The 22421-nt window shown below is 30.1% G+C and overlaps 1 protein-coding gene and 1 long non-coding RNA gene across 5 annotated transcripts in view; both read left to right on the forward strand.

Moving 5' to 3' along the window:
* The window catches only part of LOC126733730 (casein kinase I), a 70255-nt gene that overhangs the window by 38712 nt on the left and 9122 nt on the right, over positions 1-22421 (forward strand). For all 3 annotated transcript variants that reach the window (XM_050437112.1, XM_050437113.1, XM_050437115.1), the window contains exons 3-4: positions 10327-10653; positions 15756-15948. In XM_050437112.1, coding sequence (XP_050293069.1) covers positions 10327-10653; positions 15756-15948 — 520 coding nt within the window. The remainder of the gene's footprint in view (positions 1-10326; positions 10654-15755; positions 15949-22421) is intronic.
* LOC126733731 (uncharacterized) lies at positions 10671-12971 on the forward strand. 2 transcript variants are annotated; one of them, XR_007659841.1, is made up of 3 exons: positions 10671-10986; positions 11033-11324; positions 11385-12971. It is a non-coding gene; the product is annotated as an uncharacterized LOC126733731 (long non-coding RNA). The 2 variants fall into 2 exon arrangements; XR_007659840.1 differs by having other exon boundaries at positions 11052-11324.

Below are 22421 nucleotides of genomic sequence, written 5' to 3' on the forward strand. Positions count from 1 at the left end.
ACTAAACATTTACTTTGACCTTAATAGTAGCACATTAACATCGCAACTGCTTTTTAAAATTTATAATATGTAATTGTTTACATTATAAGTGAGCTTTTTTTATTGTTAGTTTAATGAAGTTTAGGTTTACGCAACTTATTTTGAAAATTCTTTTCAACCCCATTCGACAATAGGGTATAATTGCTATTTTATAATTTACAATAAAAAAATTTCGAATCAGAATGGTAATTTGTATTATCTCATATGTGTTTTATGTAATTATTGTAGTTAATAAAACACCTCATATATCCTAAAGTATTATAAAAATAAATAATGATTCACCCAAAATTAGATTTAATCATATATACATGAATATATTTTAGATTAAACCAAATGATTTGAATCTAATGGTTACTTATGAGATTGTAATGTAATGAGTTATGACTTGTAACGAGTTCGAAATATAGTTTTCACACGCTATGTGACATGTATCCTTTTTGTCATTTATTTTAAATATCATACCTTTCTCTCCAAAGTAGATATAAATTCAAAAAATGATTATTAAACGTTCAAAATTACATTGTATACCTTCATTTAAATATACATTTATTTGAATGGTACACATATACAGGGTGTTCTGTTGATCATGTTACAAATTTCTAGGGTAGATAGGGTATACATACATACACATGTACAGGTGCAACCAATTTTGGGACATAAATTATTGTTAGTAAGTTTATTCTTTTCAACCTATTAAACATAAATAAATTTAACCAGGGGGGTATTTGGTAAATTTAACCCCATTTATCTAACACTTCAATTTGTGCCTATTTGGGTATCAAATTATGACGCTCCTATGCCTTTTATATAAAAAAGGTGCTCTTAGCAAAAATCACTAAATATCACCGTTTTTGTAAAAATTGACTAAAAGTAAATTAAGATACAGCACTAGAATCTAATTTAAAATTATTTTATTAAAAAATTAAATTTACTCAATACCACTCTTGGTTCGCACGTCCCTGGTTAAAATAATTTTTGTTTAATAGGTTAAAAAGGATAAACGTACTAACAATAATTTATGTCACAAAATTGGTTGCGGTAGCTAAAGTAGGTCCGAAGCTATAAAACGAAAACTATAGTTTTTAAAGGTTATTTTCAAAGAGATCTAGTTCCCTGAGGAAGCATTTCCGTACCCATGTTCATAATATGAACTTTCCTTTTTTCACTTTTTCTATGTACCCTAGAAATTTGTAACATGATCAGTGGAACATCCTGATGCATATAATAGACAAATATGTACTCATCACAAGTAAAACTTTCAAAAATTAGCTCAAAATTTCTGCAAACAAAATATAAATTATAATAGGTAATAAGCTATATTATGATTTAGAGTTATTTAAAGCTTTTTTGTTTTCTAGTCTAAAAGTCTAAGTGAGTTAATGACTTAAAAAGCACAGTTTCCATCTCTAATTACCTATCCCACTAAAGTATTTAAATATGGTGCTCTTGTGAAGATCCTTTTTCTATTACTAAATATCTAGCTAGAAACATGGTCACCATAATTTATAAAATGCACAAATAATACCCCAAGAAACTGACTCTGATTTAAAAAACCGGTCGCCGTTTGCTCGTATTTGCATTTGTAATATTAAGCATGTTACAGCTTGTCTGAAACAGTAAATAGTTCAACTAATTGGAGATGAATAATTTCTGTGATAGTCAGATAAATTTTAAATTTTAGTAGGATAAACATTAATAAAATATAATGTACCTTTCATCCCATTCATGTTGAAGCCAAAAGTCAAATAATATATGTAATTATATATATTTTTCTTAATATCCTGTGTTGACGAACTTTGGAACCACCTGGATATACAATAAAACTAATTTTAAAATGTACGTCTAGTAAGTCTATTCTATGCCGTTTTTAAATTAGTTTAGTCATATTATGCCCCATTCTATGCCATAACCCGATATAATATTCCATTTCCTATATAGTACAGACTATTGTGTACTACATATATCTTTCAAGATATTTTCCTATTCGTTCTATTTTACTTAACGGAGTTAAGCAAAATAATGAAGACTAACTCTAATGTGCATTAAGTAAATCTTCTAACAGGATCTCCAATTATAAGAAACTAAATTAATGAATCATCAGACCGTGACCCACCCAATCATAAAAGAATCGGGTATTTCGAGTCAACTAACAACCCACGCTTCATATTTTCATTGATAAACTGAACAATATGCATAATTTGTCCACTTTTAGGACTATTTTTTTAAATACTTTTTTCCCTTATTTGTATGTTAGTGGAATATAGTTAATTTTTTAACTATAAATTATTACGTCATGTTCTAATCCTATAATTTTCTATAAAATTAAAAATTTTGAAATAGAATCACTTGTTTTGTGTTTTCTTTTAAATAATTTTATTCATAAAGAAATAAAGATTAATTTAATACTTTTCTTTTGCTGTGTTGAACAATTTGTAACCTATTTTATAATTAAGTAGTGCAAGTTTGTAGATTAGTAAGAATTAATGAAAAATTTGATGGATTTGATTTGATATTTTTAGTAGGAACACACGCTTGGACTCACGTTAAGAATAAAATTGAGCTTTTATAATGTGGAGCCTAAATAATTTTTTCAAAAAAATCGTTAAGAGCAATGAATTTTAAGTAACTGTAGCTTCCGTAATTTTTTAAATCTTATTATTTATTAACTCTATTGTGCTGTTTTTTTAACTTTAACGCCATTTGTATAACACATAATTCATATTTAATATTTAGCTAGCACACACATCGTTTACCTGAAACTTATGTGTGTGCTTGTCTCAGTGTTATAGTAATTCCAGCCAACCCTCGCCGCAGTTAATATACGAGCAGCTCTAATAACTTTCGTTAATGGCTGTACATTATCCTATTTTTTTTTGCCCTCATTTCCAGCTCTCTAAATATCTTTAAATTAATCTCATTCAATTGTTCTTTTTGGATCGTATTGCGCATTTGGTTGACATTTTCTAACATCTAGTTTTTTTAATTCTATACATCTTTCCGAGATTTACACAGAAAATTATCACATTATGCTGTTCTCTCAAAAAGAAGTGTTTGATGTCCCTTAAAAAGCAAAAGATTATCCTTTTTACCCTTACCTTATTTTGTTTCTCGTTGGTGTCCTATAAAATTTAACATTTATCTATTTTAAAAATGATCGTAATATCGATAATAGATTAATAAATATGATAATTGTTTTCCTGCTGCTAACAAACTAAACTATATCTTTCTGTAACATTTATGAAATATATTAAACAATAATATAGAATTCCAATTCAACCCTAATTAATCACTTTACACTTAACTTCTTGTAACTGTTCTTAACTAATATTTAATTTTGGGTAAATTTTCCTAGTTTTCATCTTTTAAGGGTACCATTATTATTGTTCATCAAATTATCAAAATTTGACTAAGGAGTTTAATTCCAATAATTTTATATTTTTTCCATTACATTACCTTTTATTACCAAATAAATGTAAAACCTTCCCACAAAAAACCATATTTTTTAACTCAATTTTTATATTTGTTTGTATATTTTTTTCTCATAACATTTTAATGTTTAGTTTGATATTTTTTTACGTTCTTAGCCGCTTTTTCTTTTTGAGCTATTTTAACGATTTCGAAGCTAGTTATGAGGATGATAGACAGTTGCACTCCCCAAACCATGAATAGTTATATTTTATCATCTTAATTATTATTAATCTATTTTTAGTTATGATATTCTGAAACCTAAAAAGATCTTTGTTATTAAGAGCACGGGCACTTAATAACAATATCTTTTTCAAAGGGGAACAAGTAAGGCATAAGATAATTGTGAAGGGAAAGTTGCAAAACTTGCTAGTTTTTACTGCGCTATGGAATAAATTATTTCCAAGATAAGATTAAACTTTTATGGAGTTGCATTTCCACCATGCACATTTTCTTGTACAGCCAAAGGTATGGAGTCAATATGTACCCCAAAGAACGTGGTTTAATGAACTATAGTCAGCTGCAGATCTGAGGCACAAAGTAAAAAAATGTACTGTAATAATTTTTTTCTTGTAAATATTTAAACCAGGTTCCAAGTCGCATATTGATTTAATCTCTCACAATGAGGCAATGGTTGAACCTTACCACGTTGCGAGTAGGAAGAGAGAAAACAAACGGAAATACAATCGAGTCTTTTGCAATAATCTTACAACAAAGCTCTAAGGATGTATTGATTTAGAATGTCTACTTTATTTCACGCGTTTTGTTTAGTACAACCTTGATGGTAAATAAGTATCCTTGGACTTGCCACAGATATATTTTCGTATTCAATAATTTCATAGTGTTTTAAATGAACTTTCTCTATTAATTTTACAAAGAAATTTGAATATTCATTAAAACAGCATAGCTTTCCTTAATAAATTCCACCTGTACCTGTTTTCATAATATAATATTTCCTTGAATAGGTTAAAACAAAAATGTTATACGGCTTTTTAACACCTGGTTATATTCGGCGCACAATGACCTTTGAAACAAGGGCTTCTCTTTCCATTCGTAAAATAAAAAAATATTTTATATACTTCAACAAAAAAAACCGCTTTATAAACCTAAACAACCTTGCAAGATTTACAAATTGACGGTATAGGCATCTACGTTGCTTATGTTTCTAAATTTATACCGACAATTGCCGCAGACGTCTTTAATTGTTGGTTTTTAAAATCGTTGCGCAGATTTCTGTTTTTTTTTTTAATTCAAACGATCATTGTACAATAGTACTCCTGTGGGCTCAAGTTTGGTAAATTTCGTTTCTTTGTCCTCGTTTCGACACCCGCACACAGTGAAATGGAGGTCGCGTAAAACCAGTCCGGCTTCCGAGCGTCAAACCGTATAGATAAGCAACGTAACTCGAATTTATACCAGAGTTATAAAACCGAATTTGTTTATATTTATTTTTTTTCCTTATTTATATTGACAAGTACTGACTTTGGAGTGATTGCTGATGATGATAATACTGCACTATGGTGCCATGATAACTGCTGATCTACAAAACAGTATCGTTGTGGACATTAAACATATCAACAATTGGTGTGATGCTAATCAATTTTCCCTTGACTCAGGAAAAATTCCTATTGTAAAATTCAAAGAAAAGCACGTTAAAAAAATTGCATTGATACTTCGAAACATCTTGGTTTAAGCAGAAATCTGCCCTGTTTTTTAAATAACAGATTCTATGAAATACTCAAGAAACATAATTTCTGTTTGCCTGTTTTGGTTTTATAGAAGACTTAAATATACAGGTCTTATAATGTAAAACCACTTGCCTATTGGTGATTTACAACATGTTAACTATATATTCCAGCAGAGAACATCAATTATCAGAAAGGCGATAACAAAGGTTAATCCTAAGTTACTAGTACCATCCATGGTTCTCAAAGGCCTGTGGAAGCCATGAGAGTAATAACCCTATAACTAGTTACAAAATGGCGAACGTCATCATGTGAACGGTGTAGTCCTCAGTTCGTATATTATAGTAGTAACAAACCTGTAATATTATATCTGATCTATATTTATATCAAGACAACAAATCCTTTTTAGCATAAGACTATGGTCTCAACAACCACAGAGAATCAAGAAAAATATGTATTTCTTGAGATACAATTGTTTAATTGTGCCACTGGAGAGTAGGGGACTGTATTTATTTACTTTTTTTGTTCATCGAAGGACCACAGCTTATATGACCCTGATCCAATTAACTTAATAAATAAAACAAACCTTTACAATGCAAAATATGCTCATTTATTATATCCGAAGATAGGAAAATGCAAAGAAAACATCTTGTCGGACTTGCATTGTCTTATTTATTTATTGTAACACGACGTTTCGGTTGGTAAGTATCTCCAACCGTTATCAAGTGTAAACTGTCGAAACGTCGTGTTACAATAAATAAATAAGACAATGCAAGTCCGACAAGATGTTTTCACTGTACCATTGTCTACCACCTTCAAAAACAGGAAAATGCAAGTTATTCATTAAAGCAGTTGTAAACTAGGGATTGTCCTTGCTGTCTTTCTGTGTACTTAATTTAACCTTATTTACACTCACTTTTGCTTCTTAGCAGGTAACTTCACTCACTTGTTACAAACTAGTAACAATGGTGCTTATATTCTAATCACTATGGGTTAAGTACTTTTAACCCATTTCCATTTTTTTTTCCTTTTTTAGTTTTAACGAAGTTCAGAGTACCGGGTGGCACAGAAAAAAGGGAACACTTAATAACTTTTTTATTTTTCAACATAAACAAATGAAATTTGGGATATCGATAGAATAGTTATAAGAGCATCTTTTGACATATTCTATTGTTTACCATCACTTTCGGTTTAACAGGGAGAGACGTATTTCAATAGAAAATGATATTCTGAAAACAATGATACTCTATTTGCTACTTTTTATTTTATACTCATAGAAAAATTTTTTTTTTTTAATTTTAAAATAGGGGGCTATGAATGCGTTGAAGGTTTTAATTTTTAATCAAGTAATCATGGCAAAATAGTTTTCATTGCATTTTATGATTTAAATCGTTTACACGCCTATTTAAAATGTCCAAACTATTAATTTTGGCATTTACTTTATTTTTTTAAATAGCACATTATTGGGAACAACCACTTTTGGAATGCGGTTTCTTTTTCCCAATAATTTAATATGATTATTTTTTAAATCGGTCGATAAATAAGTCCATAAGAAGAAAAAACTAATTCACATAAATAAACGCATTTAATTAATAAAAATAGCATAGAAGGTTTTGACTTCTTGAATAAAGCTGCGTTTTGACGCGTTCTTCATCAATTATTTTTCAATTGACATAATACATGACATCTCGTTAAACGCAATTATTATTTGTTATTTAAATAAATTTGCTAATATGAAATGTTATTATATTCCCGCGCATACGTACTTTCATTATACAAGAAGGTGGTTGTTTCGAACAATACATATAAAAAGTTTATATTAAAATAATTTATAAACCTCATATTTTTTCTGTTTGTTTACCGCTTGTGTGTACCTATGTTATGTTAGGTAAATGTTAAATAAAATATGTAGTATTAAGATACTGAAAAAATATTGCATTGAAAAATTTGTTCTTTTATTCTCAAATAGTAATATGAAGTTTGACAAAATATGATGTGTTATGTCAGTTGAAAAAAATAAGCAGGCATGTCATTACAATGCTTCCTGTTCGTTCATTTTTGTTAATTATTTTTTCTTATGGGCTTATCTATCAACCGATTTAAAAGATTTAAAAAATCATCAAATTATTGGGACAAAGAAACCGCATTTCAAAAGTGGTTGTTCTTAATAATGTGCTATTTAAAAAAAATAAAGTAAATGCCAAAATTAATAGATTGGACATTTTAAATAGGCGTGTAAACGATTTAAGTCATATAAAATGCAAAGAAAAATATTTTTCCGTGATTACTTGATTATAAATTAAAACTTTCAACGCATTCATAGCACCCTATTTTAAAATTTAAAAAAAAATCTATGAGTATAAAATATAAAGTAGCAAATAGAGTATCATTGTTTTCAGAATATAATTTTCTATCGAAATACGTAATACCTAATATACCAAGTTTATTAATTTAAATGGGAAATTAAAATAAGAAAGTTAGTCTCTTCCTGTTAAATCGGAAGTGATGGAGAACAATAAAATATGTCAAAATATGCTCTTATAACTATTCTATCGATATATCAAATTTCCTTTGTTTATCTTAAAAAGTAAAAAAGTTATTAAGTGTTCCCTTTTTTCTGTGTCACCCAGTATAAGGGAACTTACGGACCTTCGGACCTTCCTAGGTCACTAAAGGTATAAAGAGAAAGAAAGAGAGAGAGAGAAAAAAAACATGTCTTGGGTAATAGGGAAAACTCCGTGAGCAATTTATCATTGCGACCGTGACAACTCACGACTTAGACTCACACACTACATCATGGCGAGCGACAGTGATCCCACTTGTAAATTAAAAAATAATATAGTAAATTAAATAATTATAAAATGTACGTTTTTGTTGCAGAATGTAATTGAAAACAAAATCAAACGATTTTGTTTGATCCAAAATAGAACCAAGTAACCTCAAACCCCCAAGATCTGACGTTGCTCGATCATTAGCGACAAGCGTGGTGGACTTACCACTACAAAACAAAATTGATTTTAATAGAATAAATTATGACTTTCAAAAATATTATCTAACTTGATGGTTTAGTAATTATGCAAAAAGTTTGGAGAATATGAATGGTTATGATGTGGGTGTCTAATTATTGGTTCATCCTTCAACAAATTCACTATTTAAAGCACTTTGAATATAAGAAGGTCCTAGTATTCTTGATAACTTTAAACTTTTTGCTTTCATTTTCTATTAGCATTCCAAGTGCAACAAAATGTAAATAATAAATTCAAATGTTTTCAGAGATAATCAAAAGCCGTGTGCTAAAAAAGTCGCCAGCAGGAAAGGCTTTTTAGTAAAAATAGCAAAATAATGATGCTAGTAACATAGTGTCTTTTGAATTTAAAACAAGTAGGAAATAACTTTTTATTAGATGTACCCATATTTTTATTAGATGTACCCCCAGAATGTCTTTACACTGTATACTATTACATTCAAATGGTTCATGTTTCAGCTCTTGTTGCTTTTTAACGACTCGCTTTTTTTCAGTTTTTATGAAGTAAGCGAAATTAGAATGTCTTGAGAATATCCGGTTTGACATGATACCTTAAACAGGAAATGTCTTAAAGATAGTAAATTAATCCCAGTGAGGATGTAATGAAAAAAATCTGTCTTCGATTCTATAATGGGGTTTCTCTCAAAAAGCACAATATTAGGGATGTTCAACCTAGATTAGAGAATGATGAATTTGGTTTCTCAGCAAATTTTGTTTTGGCATGTTAGGATTAAATGCTTTTTTGGTTTTAGATCAGACTTTAAGTGATTTTAGGTATATAAAAACTAGGATCGTATAAAAATAATAAAATGCCAGCATATAAATATACAACAAAATATAAATTGTTTTTAACAACCAAAACATTGCTTCTTTTGCTTGAGCACAGGGATTGTGCTTTCCTTTGATTACCTTTGCACTTCTTGTCTATAGGATTTATAAATTATTTCGTTTACTTACGCTCATATATACCAGAATTGTATTTTATTTTCTTTGTTAACTTAATAATACAAATATCGCATAAATTCGGTATTATTATAATACCTACTATAATCATAAAACGAGATAAACGAGGTTTGTGGATCCGGTTATGTTATCCCGTATGTTATCCCTTATGTTATAAGTAGTTCTTATTTGTCATTCTTTTCTGTGTTTAAAGACGAAAAAAATATTGATGCATTTGAATGTGAAAAATTGTAAGAGCTGCTTTGTTGGTACTTGTTATAAAACCTGCGTATTTTTCAATAACACAAAATGTTTATTGCATAATTTGTGGGCTACATCATGCAATATATATTCTTTAGGAAACTAATACCTACGTAATATAAGACATAATCTTTAACGGCTATAGCTACTTGCAATACAAAGCTGTTCTGTATTATTTAAATAATTATAAAAGTAAATATAATATTTTTTTACCGTTAGACAAATTCCTATAATATATATATAATAGTTTGCATTTGCCAGTTTCTCATTCTTTTGTTTTTTGAAGGTGGTAGACAATGGTACAGTGAAAACATCTTGTCGGACTTGCATTGTCTTATTTATTTATTGTAACACGACGTTTCGGTTGGTAAGACAATGCAAGTCCGACAAGATGTTTTCTCATTCTTTTAGTATTCACTCACTGTGGATAAGCCTGTATGATTATATTATTCAAAAGCTTTTTTTGCAGTTTATTCAATGTTTCTGTATACAATTTGATACCCTTGGAGGAGTAGAGTGCTCATGTATTTATTTATTTTTCTATAGACTTTCAATCCGCATTTTTAAATTATTACAATAATACGCTATAAATGTTTGCTGAGTTAATTTTAATTTTGATATAAAAGTTATTTTTACCATTGTATTTATAAAATTTCCCTCCATTTATGGCCGCAGTAGCGATTCAGATGCTTGAATAATGACACATTATTAATAAAATTGCAACCGATTTCTTTATTGCGAATAATAATAACTAGTAATTATAATAAATGAAACGAATTTGCGATAAGTTTAATGATATACTATTATATTACTAGATTGAAAAATCTTTTAGTTGGATTGTTATTGAAATTTTCTTATTCCGTCAGGACATGCAGTGCATAATATAATTTAATATTCTTTTTCTTTCAGATATTATGGCCAAGAAAAGGAGCATAACGTCCTCGTCATGGACCTGCTTGGTCCATCCCTCGAAGATCTCTTTAATTTTTGCTCACGGCGATTTACAATTAAAACGGTCCTGATGTTGGCCGATCAGATGATCGGGCGCATTGAATATGTTCACTGTAAATCCTTCATCCATAGGGATATAAAACCAGACAATTTCCTAATGGGAATCGGACGACACTGCAACAAGCTGTTCCTCATCGATTTCGGACTGGCCAAGAAGTTTAGGGACGCCCGTACACGTCAGCATATTATGTATAGGGAAGACAAGAATTTAACTGGAACTGCCAGGTAAGTTAGTTAGATTTTCAAATAAATTACTTTATAAAAAGAAGCATTTTTAAGGCAAACTTTCTGACACTTAAAACTTAGCTCTGCAGTTTAAAAATTATTCTTAAATACGTAAGAATTATTTACGAGTATTTATTTGTTAACGTCAATTTAGATGTACCGGAGGATGTTTAATTTTATATTTGACAAAGTTCTGTCAATCACCTACTCACCTCCATGATATGTCAAATGGGAACCTCCATCGTGTGACACATTGCGAGCAGTGTTAAAATGTTTCAGCACTGCAAAAAAAACAAAATCGGTTGATGTATAAGCGAATATGTGTGGTATGTGGTGAGTAAGCAAAAATGTGTGATAATTAACTAATATTTAAGTACAGTTAACTAACATTTCAACAGCTCTGTACACAAAATTTTGAAAAAAGCCCTTACAAAATTCAAAACCTTCAACAACTAGGACAAGATGATTTTGATAGGAGAATTGAATTTTGCGAACTGATGTGCCAGCGAATTGATGGGGACCTCCATTTAGTGTAAGGAACATTTGCTTCAGTGACAACTGATTTTTTTTTCTAAATGGACTGGTAAACAGGCATAATTGTAGATACTGGGATAATGAAAATCCACACATGAAACATCATGAAAAAATTGATGAATGGGCAGGAATTTATGGTAGCGAATTCATCGGGCAATTTTTTTTTAAAGAAAATTTAATTGGACAAATTTTTGTAGACCTCGAAAATACAATACATCCTTCAATCTTCCACAATCTTTCCACCAAGATGGAGCTCCATCGTACTACGCATTGGCAATTGAGAGTGGCTTAATGAACGGTTTACAGGATTGTTGATTGGTATGCGTGGGACAATTGAATGGCCCGTACAGTCGCCAGACTTAACACCACTAGATTTTTTTTTATTTGTGGGTTTTAAAAAGCAAAGCTTATAAAACTCTAACTGAAAATATTAATGATTTAAAGGATCGAGTTACTCGCGAATGTAGAGATATTAGCCGACAAACACTTGCCAATGTTCGTGAGGAATTTGAAAACAGACTTTATTATTGTCTCGCGAATAACAGAACACATGTTAAGCACTTAATAAAATAAATTCTGTGAACTGATTAAATTGTTTATTTTTTAAACACCTTTTTTCACCACCTTTCACTGTTTATAAGCCTATATACTTACATTTTTTATACACTGTTGTGGTGGTATGCCCTTTAAAATGATATATCACACCATAGGATAGTTATTTGACATACCAAAGTATGGCATCGATAATTTATTTATTATTACCAGACATCTTAGCTCACTATTTGCTGATACATCAGCCGATTAATTTTTTTTGGCCCTGTTGAATAGACATTTTAATTCTGCTTACAATGATGATGTGTCACAGGATGGGGGTTTCCATTTTTCATATCAAAGTGAGGTTAGCTGGAGGTGATTGAGAGATTTTTGTCTCTTAATCTAAAAAATTAAACGTCCCCCTGAAAACGTACGTAATAAGTACTTCGTTTGGGCACGTAAGACCGTCCTTTTAAACCTGGTACTTAGTAGCATGAAGGTACAATCTATTATTTATTATAATCTGATTCCGAAACTTTGAAGAAATTTTAAACTTTTTTACTCTATGGTTTATACACTACACACAATACATCAAATAGACCAAAGAGGAGCCAAAATAAAAAATGCAATCTGTCATGATAAAATGCATCATGAGAATAAAAGGTACTATTGGGTAGTCCTAAATTATCAATTCGAAACCTGGTTCCGTAACTGATGCGAACTGGAATTGACTTTTTATATTTCTTGTGAACAATATTTTTTACTGTCATAATATTAAGAATGAAAAAACTTTCCTGACTACAGAGGGTTGCAGTGCTCCCTAATACTTACTTACTCCCCCTAAGAATTGGAGCTTTTTTTTAAGGACAAAAATTGACGGCAATAATCGGCCACTTCCAAAACACCAAAAACTTTAACCTCACACTTGTAAGTGAGACTCCACTAGGGTAAAATATACTTGCCTAAAAATACCCTGTCCCAAATCCATTCTTGCTGCCCTTACAGCATAACAGGCAGATGCAACTTCTTGCATGAGTTCACACACTTTTTCATTGTCGTCATCACACGATTATCAAACTTTCTCAGAAAATTATGGTTGTTATATAAACATTGTCTATAACTACATCTGATACTATACATTTAAAGTTCAAAATATTAGTTTCTACAACATTATATCAAGCTCTTGCTGTCGCATTGCACTATTGTTTTAATATCTTATTAGAATGTGTTAATATATCTGAGAAGTTAGTATTCTAGAAGTAACAAATATTTAATGGCCCAATAATGGATAAAACAGGTAATGGAACATTATAATATTACCTGTAAAAAGCAATGGTATTAGTTGTTGGTTAATATAGTTCTTTCAAATGTTATTTTGGGTTCTAAAAATTATCCTAATAATATGAAAAACAACTTATTCACTTCATTAGAACAATTTTAACCCTATCTGCATATTTTAAGGACCTATATGTTTCTTAAAATCAGTTTTTGTCACCTTCATTTTCATCCTTTCATCTTTTACGCATTTATTATTACAATCGTTAAGCATTAGTCATGCATTTCCAATGCATTTAGCGAAGTAAAACAGACAATAAACATGTTATCACATATAGCTTATGTCAAAATGTTTTGAAAAATTTAGCGAAAGTATAAGTAAAGAACTGATCTCTTTGAGTTGTAGAGATTTTTAGGTTTTTGTTTTTAACCAACGGCTTTTCATTTTGTAATTAATGTGTCAATAATTTTAGTGTTGTTCCTAGCTATTTTAGTCTTAAGCAGCGTTGACTGGTGATGATTATAAATCAATGATAAAAATTGCAAAGGTATGGAGTATAGGGACCCCCATTAAAGAAAAAAATGTTCTCAAAATGATCAATTAAGTATGTAAACAGTAAATTCAAATCAAAAATTTTACGGAGAATAAGTAGTCTTAAAATAAACAGTGATACCTCCTATATCTGGCCTACTCTCCTTTTAAAGCTGTATAGACTTCTTCTTTTATTTATTAATTTTTTTAAGACAATATCATTTCCAGATTTTTAAATAATTTTAATATAAATGTTTTCATCTGGTAAGGCATGGTCCAACATTATATGTCATTTAAATATTAGTGTTGTCATCCTTAGAAACATTTCTTATGTAACTTAGTATAGCTTTCTTTTGTTCTTCTGATGCTACTACAGTTAGCGAAGCATGTGAAGAGAAATTTTAGAAAGATTTTTTTTTAAGTAAAATAACAAATGAATGAAAGAACGGTAATTTTGCCGGTATCTTTTTGTTAAATTAATCTATTAGAGATTAAATAATTATTCTGCTATAATGCTCACATTTATATTAGACATTGCTGTTCAAAATCTTGAATCTATCCAAGAAGTAAAATAGTTTTTAAGAAACATTTGAAACTCCAAATTGGTCATTATATTTGGCAGTATTGAGACAGGCTTTTCATTTGAGATTTTAGGTACTCAATGACCTAGCTATTAGTGGTTCCTTGCTTTTTGATAATTTTAAGTAATATTCAGCTGCCAAAAGATCTGGCAGAAAGACTTAAACTGGCTGGATTTGGTATTCATTTTAAGGTTTATTATTGAAATTTAAGTTGGTATATTCTGTACAGGTATATAGAGATGTTGACATTCAGATCAATATTTCATAAATGTGACTTCCTAAACATTGATCCCGATGTAAAATTAACTTTTTTAGGCACATGTTTTTATTTGTAATTGTACCCTCATCATATCTTTTGATTTTAATATTAAAAATAAATCCCGCTCTGAGGAAGGGGGAACAGCTCCTTCGAGGAGATAAAATGGCATTCTTTGTCTCTGATCTCAGTTTTTGATAAAAAATTAAACACATAACTGTATGCTCTTGATACATGATACACGATTTAAATCAAATCTGCACTCAAATTTTTGTCGTTTAAACTGAACATAAGACGGAGTGTTTCACATTAAAAAACTTGAGTACAAGCCAAGTTTTTTAATAAATTACCTTGTCAGACAACCTCCATTGATTCAATTTAGGAAGCGTGTATCAAGTTTTTTAATTGAAGATGCTTTTTATAGTTATAACGTGTTTCTTAATAGACCAACTATTATAGATATCTTTTTGGCATAGTTTTTTTTAATTTGTATTCTTTATAGTAAATTTTAATCCTGTATAATCAAGCAATTTTGGTAAATTATTACACGAAGGAATAAACCAAGTTTTTATTGGCATTGCATAGGGATCCAACATACAAGAAATTTGGTAACATTAAATTAATTGAAATATTAGAAGCTAAGAATTTCTTTAGGAATTTTCTTTTGTGTTAAAAATTTATTATTTATAATATTTCTTAATTTATTTTATTTTGCATTTCATACCAATCAAATGTGCTGAAACCTTGTATCATCCTGTAAATAAATTGCACAAAATTTGTATTATCCATTTTATGACAGTCATTTTAAAAAAAAAACACATATTTGAAAAAATAAATAGGGTTTTTTAAGAAACATGAGAACCTTTCTTATATACTTTTTTTTCAAAAATATGAACAGACCGGAATATTTATCTTGAAATTATTAATAAATTTTGACATACTGTTTTAACCTTCAGACATTTTTATGTATCTTTAATATACTCGTTATATCTAATCAAAAATGTTTTTTATATTTTAAATTTAATTATTTTTCCTTTTATGCTCTTCATTTGATGGCACATTGTATAATGGGAAATATTTTTTGGTAGGCAAACTATCAATAGGAAATATCCATAAAAGCTGTCACATTGCAGAGCAGAAAAAATTAATTGTTTTTTGACATTGTATTGAATTTCATATTTGTAAATGCATCAGTAATTCAGACACCAATAGGGATTTTGAAATACTGTGAAATAATGTTGTTATATTTTAAAAGTTTTATTTCCGTTGGGATCCTAATTACATATCTACCTACACATGCTGTTTTTTTCAGTTTCATACTTTAATTTTTTCATATATGGAATTACCGCCATTTATAAAACCTTGACTTAATAAATATATTTTTTCCCAGATATGCTTCAATAAACGCTCACTTGGGTATTGAACAGTCGAGGCGCGACGATATGGAATCACTCGGATACGTTCTCATGTACTTTAACAGAGGTTGTCTTCCATGGCAGGGGCTAAAAGCTGCCACCAAAAAACAAAAATACGAAAAAATCAGCGAGAAGAAGATGTCTACACCGGTGGAAGTGCTTTGCAAGGTACGTTATATTGTCTTAATAAATTAATAAAAGATGAACAAAACAATTGTGAAAAATTTCGATCTCCTATTGTAATAGAAAAGGAAGGGATCGTTTGAACAAAAGATATGACAAATATTATTAAGGACACCATACCTATTTTTTTAAGGCTTTGGATGTTATTATGGAAGTTGTCTGTTTGCATTTTTGCTAGTTCTGCAATATATAATGAAATACGAGTAATCTTCATTTCTGCCAAAAATATTGTTTAATCAACATCTTTTCTTTAATAGACCTAGTTGATTTTTATTTTGTGTCGTATGAATTAGTTATCCAATCAAAAGCGATATCGATCATAATCGAAAACTTGACCTATATATTCATGTAAATGTCTACATTTAACACTTTCTATACCCATATTAATAAATCAATAAAATCTTCAATTTTGATTGATTGTTTTTTAAATTTTTATTTGTTTCTTGGCGCCCTGATAACCTTAATAAAAATCTTGACTAGTTCGATTTTGCTATTAATCATTTGTTATTAAAAAATTGCAATAAATAAACTATTTAAACTACTAAATTAATTAATTAATGTGTTTTTTTTTAGTTTACTGTGAGTAGATCAATGAGCATTTTAATATTGTTTTTCTCTACATTAAAACGCTTTTCTTACGTATTTAGGCGTAAGATTTGAATCTTTTTTGCGTATCTCTGTCCAGGTGCATCCTATTATCTTCTAAGATTTCTTTTTTTTACATTTTGAGTCCTTGCATTAGGTGTCCTCTAGTGATACAGAATGGTTGAGGCCCACAGAAGGCTGAGCTCCATTTGGCTAGTTGGTTTGCAACTTCGTTACCTTCCATGTCCTAGTACCCACATTAGGCAGAGTTTATTACTGTTTGTCAATAACAGTAATATTACATGTCAGTAACAGACAGTATATCTTTCTTGGGGTAATAATTGATAGCATCTACTTTTGGTTAAAAGGTGGTTGGAGTGTTTCCTAGGGATGCTGATATCTTGCATCTAGGTCGTAGACTTCGGACCCTCTTTCATCTCTAAACCATCTGTATACCAGAATGAAGGCCCTGTTTCCAAAATTCCGCTGTTTTGTGGTGGTCGTCACCACTTTAAATTAGTTTTCCGCTTCCATTTTCTCTGTTGGGTTTGTTATGGTCTCTGTCTGTATGACATTCACAATCTTAAGGTGACCAGTCAGGTTCCTGTCTTTGGTTCTTGTTTGAATAACTCTATATGCACTTATCCAAGCTTCCTTTCCTATATACCCGTTCAGCGGAAGGTCAAGTTAAAGTTTGAAGAACTGCTGAGTGGTAAGTTTTTATGTCTGCCGTTATTCTCAGACAAGTAAGTCCTTGTAATCGTCTTTAACTCTCACTGTACTGTTATTTCCTTTGTTTTTGTTCACCATATTACATCTACAAGTACAAACCTTGAATGACACAACAATAGTTCTAGACTTTTTTTCTTTTCTCTAGTTCTCTTAATATGTTATTAGTGTATCTAGTTATTTCTCCAATGCATTTGAGAGATTGAATCAGACCTTTTAAACAATAAACATGAGAGTATATGATTGGCTACTCTATTGTAAGATAGATTAGTGGGTTTTTGTAAGGACCACCGACGTTCTTTGTGTTGATTTGTTTTTGGAACGGAGGGTTTTCTCTCTGGTGTCCTATAGGAATCCAATTGTGGTCTCTTGCTATTTTTTATTTACTAATGACATCTGGCAATTTATACATTACTCTAAATTTAAATGTTTGTAGATGACTTAGAGATACATTGTTTTTTGTAGAACGTTGAAACAGTTTGACTTAATTACAGTATAAATATATTATTTCAACTGCCCAAGGGCCAAGAGGTTTTTGGAATTCAGGGTCTTATCACCACATGCTTGGAAGATTTTCAGTTAGACATACAAATTCTGATATATGCAATGATGCTCAGATCTTCTGGCTCCTAAATATGGGTATGTGTTCTATTTATTAGTTGTAATATCAATATTTCGACCCTTGATCTAGGCGGCTTGTTCTTAATTTTTAAACTCATTAATGGTTTGATTGACTGTGTACTTGCTTACTCGAGAAATTGATATTCAGTTCTTTACGGCGAACAAGAATTACTAATCTTTTCGGCATTCGAGTTTCAATATTCATATATATTTGTACAAAACGGATATACCTACTATTTTTATATTCTTATAATTTTTCTTATATTTCTGATTAATCTATATTATTTTATAACCTTATATATTATTTGAGGTGCTTTAATTTTTTTATAAAAAGCTATTGTAGAGGCAAATTTAGAAAAATCTTTTTATTAATTCGTGATAACTCATATTACACATTAAGTTCCTAATTGGAGTTTCTTATGAAAGTATGAAAATCATTTACCGGAAATGAGTTGTAAAGCTGATTTTGGCAATGTTCCATGAGTGCATAAGTATCTATTTTATAAATATGTGTTGACATTTATTTTTAATGTATATGTTTTGGTAATTTGAAGTAGGTCGGATGTATTGCCTTTTGGCCAATATTGCATGTTTTTCACCAGAAAGTATTTTAATTATTTTGTGTAATCATTTGTCAGTAAAGGTTAACAACTATGACTAACGTGAATAATCGTCACTAGCTTGGTTTGTTTCTTCAAAATTTGGTCGTTTGATGTGAAGAATTTTGTTATGTTATGTTAAGTTCTTTGAATTAAATAAAACTTTTAGTAGTTATCGTTTTGTTGAGCGCTTTCTTTTTTTAAGAATTTTAACAACAGTACCACACAGATTTAGACTAATCTACAAATGTAATATAGGAATTAAAAATTCTAGCTCAGATTACCCAAAAAAGTTGCTTCTACTGAGTGGCGAAAAGTTCTACCTTTATTTGCATATTAGGTATTTGCACAAATTTCCAGTCTTGTTTATATCCGGAGATTATGATGGCTATTCCAGTACTGATATTTTTTTGAAAAACGATGGTCCTATAACAAACATTACGCTATTAGCAAGCTTTTAGACTTTAATAAGTTAGTAAATAAAGTATATTTTGACTTGACTTGACTATTCGTAATACCATCTATTTTATGAAGATACAATACCCCAAAACATCAAACCATGTTTTCTATACTTCTTTTCATATCTAATACATTGGGTCAAAAAGAAAAATTTAATTTTGATTCATCACTTAAAAAATCTTTTAAGCATTAAGTAACATACCCTAGTATAATTGTACTAGGGTGGACATATACAATATTTGGTCAAAAAATCCATTAAAACCATAAGGCGTCCTTCTAAGTAAAATCTGTTTAATTTCGGCATTACATTTGTATACATTGTTTATTGTGACTGAATTTTACTTGACAAATTATTAAAAATTCTTAGATATGATAAAACAGCTTTTATTTAAAAATGTAACTTCTATTGTGAGAGGATATATTACTTAAAGTTGCAGTAGGTATATAGAGTCAAGTGGTTGTCAAAAGATGAATTTCCTAAAACAAGGACTGGCAAAAGTTTTTATCTTTAATAATGATAAAAACGTTTCTTTTTGAAACTACACTACAATAATAGTAATTAAATCCTTTAAAAGATTATTCACTAAAATAAACAGTAAACCAAAATAATATAAAGATCACTTATTATTGCTATACAGGGTGTCCGCTAATTAATGGTATATGGAAAAACCACAGACTCCTGATGTAAAAATATTACGATTTAACTATATTTACCTATATCCAAAAGTTGATATTAACTGAGATACAGGCTGTTAAACTTAAAACTTTTTTTTTTGTTTTTCCCCAATAACTTTAACAAAAGTTAACTTTTTTTCACAAAAATTTGTAGTTAGGGGTTTTTTAGGTCGAGAAATTCATTTTTTTAACAAATTGAGTGTACAATGTAGGGGCGCTGTCTGCGACATCTTTTTCTCTTTCATAAGGTCATAACTTTTTTGTGCTTAACTGTATTTAAGTTTTTATTGAAAATAATACTTTTTTCATATTTTTTACGTAAAAAAGGTATACTACTTTCGGGTCGCTCAGAGTCGCCGTTTTCGAGATATCTGCCTTCAAATTATTTAGTACAGCAGCTCAAGCAAGCAATAATGTCTTGTTACTCTTTACCAATCATTTTTTACATCATAAATAATGTTTTAGTATATAAGTCATTGAGAATAATGCAGACAAAAATTGGATTATCATTTATTTAAAATAACTATGACACTAGAAAATCTATTGAAAGAAAATAACATTAACGAAAACAAACTTAACTATGCGACTGATAACTTTTCCATTTTGAAACTGTGACGAGATTTAGTAAAAAAATAGATCTGCTTTTGACAAAAACTGTTCAAAATGTCTACCATTCACTTCAATACATTTAACAGTTCTTTTTCTGAAAGATCTCCTAATTTTAAAAAATAATTGTTCGTTTTGTAGCTTTTGTGCAGCATATAAAATTCTCTGCCATAGTTCTTCTCTGGAATTCAGTATTTCTTTGTAAACGAGCGACTTCATATAGCCCCATACACAAAAATCCAGCGGGTTAAAATCGGGACTTCGCGCCGGCCATGGCCTCTGGCTCCCACGACCTATCCAGCGATTAGGAAAACGGTTGTTCAGGTACTCTCTGACAGCTCTAGAGAAGTGTGCTGGCGCTCCGTCTTGCATGAAATACATATGTTGCCTTATGTCCAGCGGAATATCATCGAGAAAATCTGGTAAATGTGTTTCTAGGAACTCAAGGTAGAGTTCCCCGTTTAAATTGGGCGGTAGTTCGAAAGGGCCCAATAAATGATTATCGATTATAACACACCATACATTAATTTTGAATTCATGTTGGAAATGACGTTCGTGTACTGAATGTGGATTTTGTAATGCCCATGTGTGTTTATTTCTAAAATTGAAAATGCCTCTACGTGTAAACGTTGCTTCATCAGTAAATAGTATCTTATTCAGAAACATGGGGTCGGCATTTATTTGGGCACGGCAAAAACGGGCAAACTCTATCCTGGGCGCAAAATCATTTTCTAATAAATTTTGCACAGGAGTGAAATGATACGGATGACCCTCTTCGTGAAATATTTTACAAATGGATGACTTGCCTATTCCAGTTGCCGCAGCAGCATGTCTTGCACTTATTTCCGGATTTTCAGCCGCGCTTCTTGTTCTGGAGTTATAACCTTCGGGCGCCCTGCGGAATTCCGTTTAGGACGAAATGTACCTGTTTCTCCTAATCGATCGTAAAGATTTTTGAAGATCTTGAAATCAGGTTGTATTCGATTTGGATAGAGTTCTGAATATCGTCTATAGGCTTCGCGTCCGTTAAAATTTGCCTGCGCATATACACACAACATATCCCTCATTTCAGCATTTGAAAAAAGATTGAGCCTCGGCATTGTTTCTCAACTTACGAAAAATTTAAAAATTCAACAAAACAGTAAACTGGATGCAAAATCACAGAAAACACTAAATAAATATTTTCTGACAACTTTAAACTAATCAACAAACAACAACAACATGGCGGTTTCCTAACAACTGCGTCTCTAAAGTTCATTTGCTTTCTCATAGCTTACTTTAAAAAAGCGAATTATTTCCCGATTATATTAATTATTCAGCCGGGGTCGAGGTGCATGGTGCACTAAATAATTTAAATACAAATTTCTCCAAAACGGTAACTCTGAGCGACTTCAACTCAGTATACCTTTTTTACGTAAAAAATATGAAAAAAGTATTATTTTTAATAAAAACTTAAATACAGTTAAGCACAAAAAAGTTATGACCTTACGAAAGAGAAAAAGATGTCGCAGACAGCGCCCTCTACATTGTACACTCAATTTGTTAAAAAAATGAATTTCTCGACCTAAAAAACCCCTAACTACAATTTTTTGTGAAAAAAAGTTAACTTTTGTTAAAGTTATTGGGGAAAAACAAAAAAAAAAGTTTTAAGTTTAACACCCTGTATCTCAGTTAATATCAACTTTTGGATATAGGTAAATATAGTTAAATCGTAATATTTTTACATCAGGAGTCTGTGGTTTTTTCATGTACCATTAATTAGCGGACACCCTGTATAAATTGCAATTTGGAAATATATATCTCTTAAAATAGATGTCTTCAGATTTTTTTTTAAACCTTGCACATTTATAGGTTTAAATACATATATTATTTAACGATATATTAACGATCCTAGTATGCACAGAACTATAGTTGTCCCTTATTACAAATCTATTAAATTTGAATATTAGTAATGTCTTAGGTACTTAAAATAAATGATTTTAATTTGCTTTTAAACCTATTATTGTCTTTTGTTCCTTTAATGGAAAATGGTAAAGCATTGTATAATTTAATTCCTCTGTGATAAATTGATTTGTATCATACATGTATTGAGGTCAGGTAAATTTAAGTGATTCTGCTGTCTGGTTTCATAGTTATGTAAACTGTTAACATTAGTAAAATTTATAACAGATTTTTTTAACCTGA

The sequence above is a fragment of the Anthonomus grandis genome, chromosome 3, assembly GCF_022605725.1.
Source record: "Anthonomus grandis grandis chromosome 3, icAntGran1.3, whole genome shotgun sequence".
In the NCBI taxonomy this organism is placed as follows: Eukaryota; Metazoa; Arthropoda; class Insecta; order Coleoptera; family Curculionidae; genus Anthonomus; species Anthonomus grandis.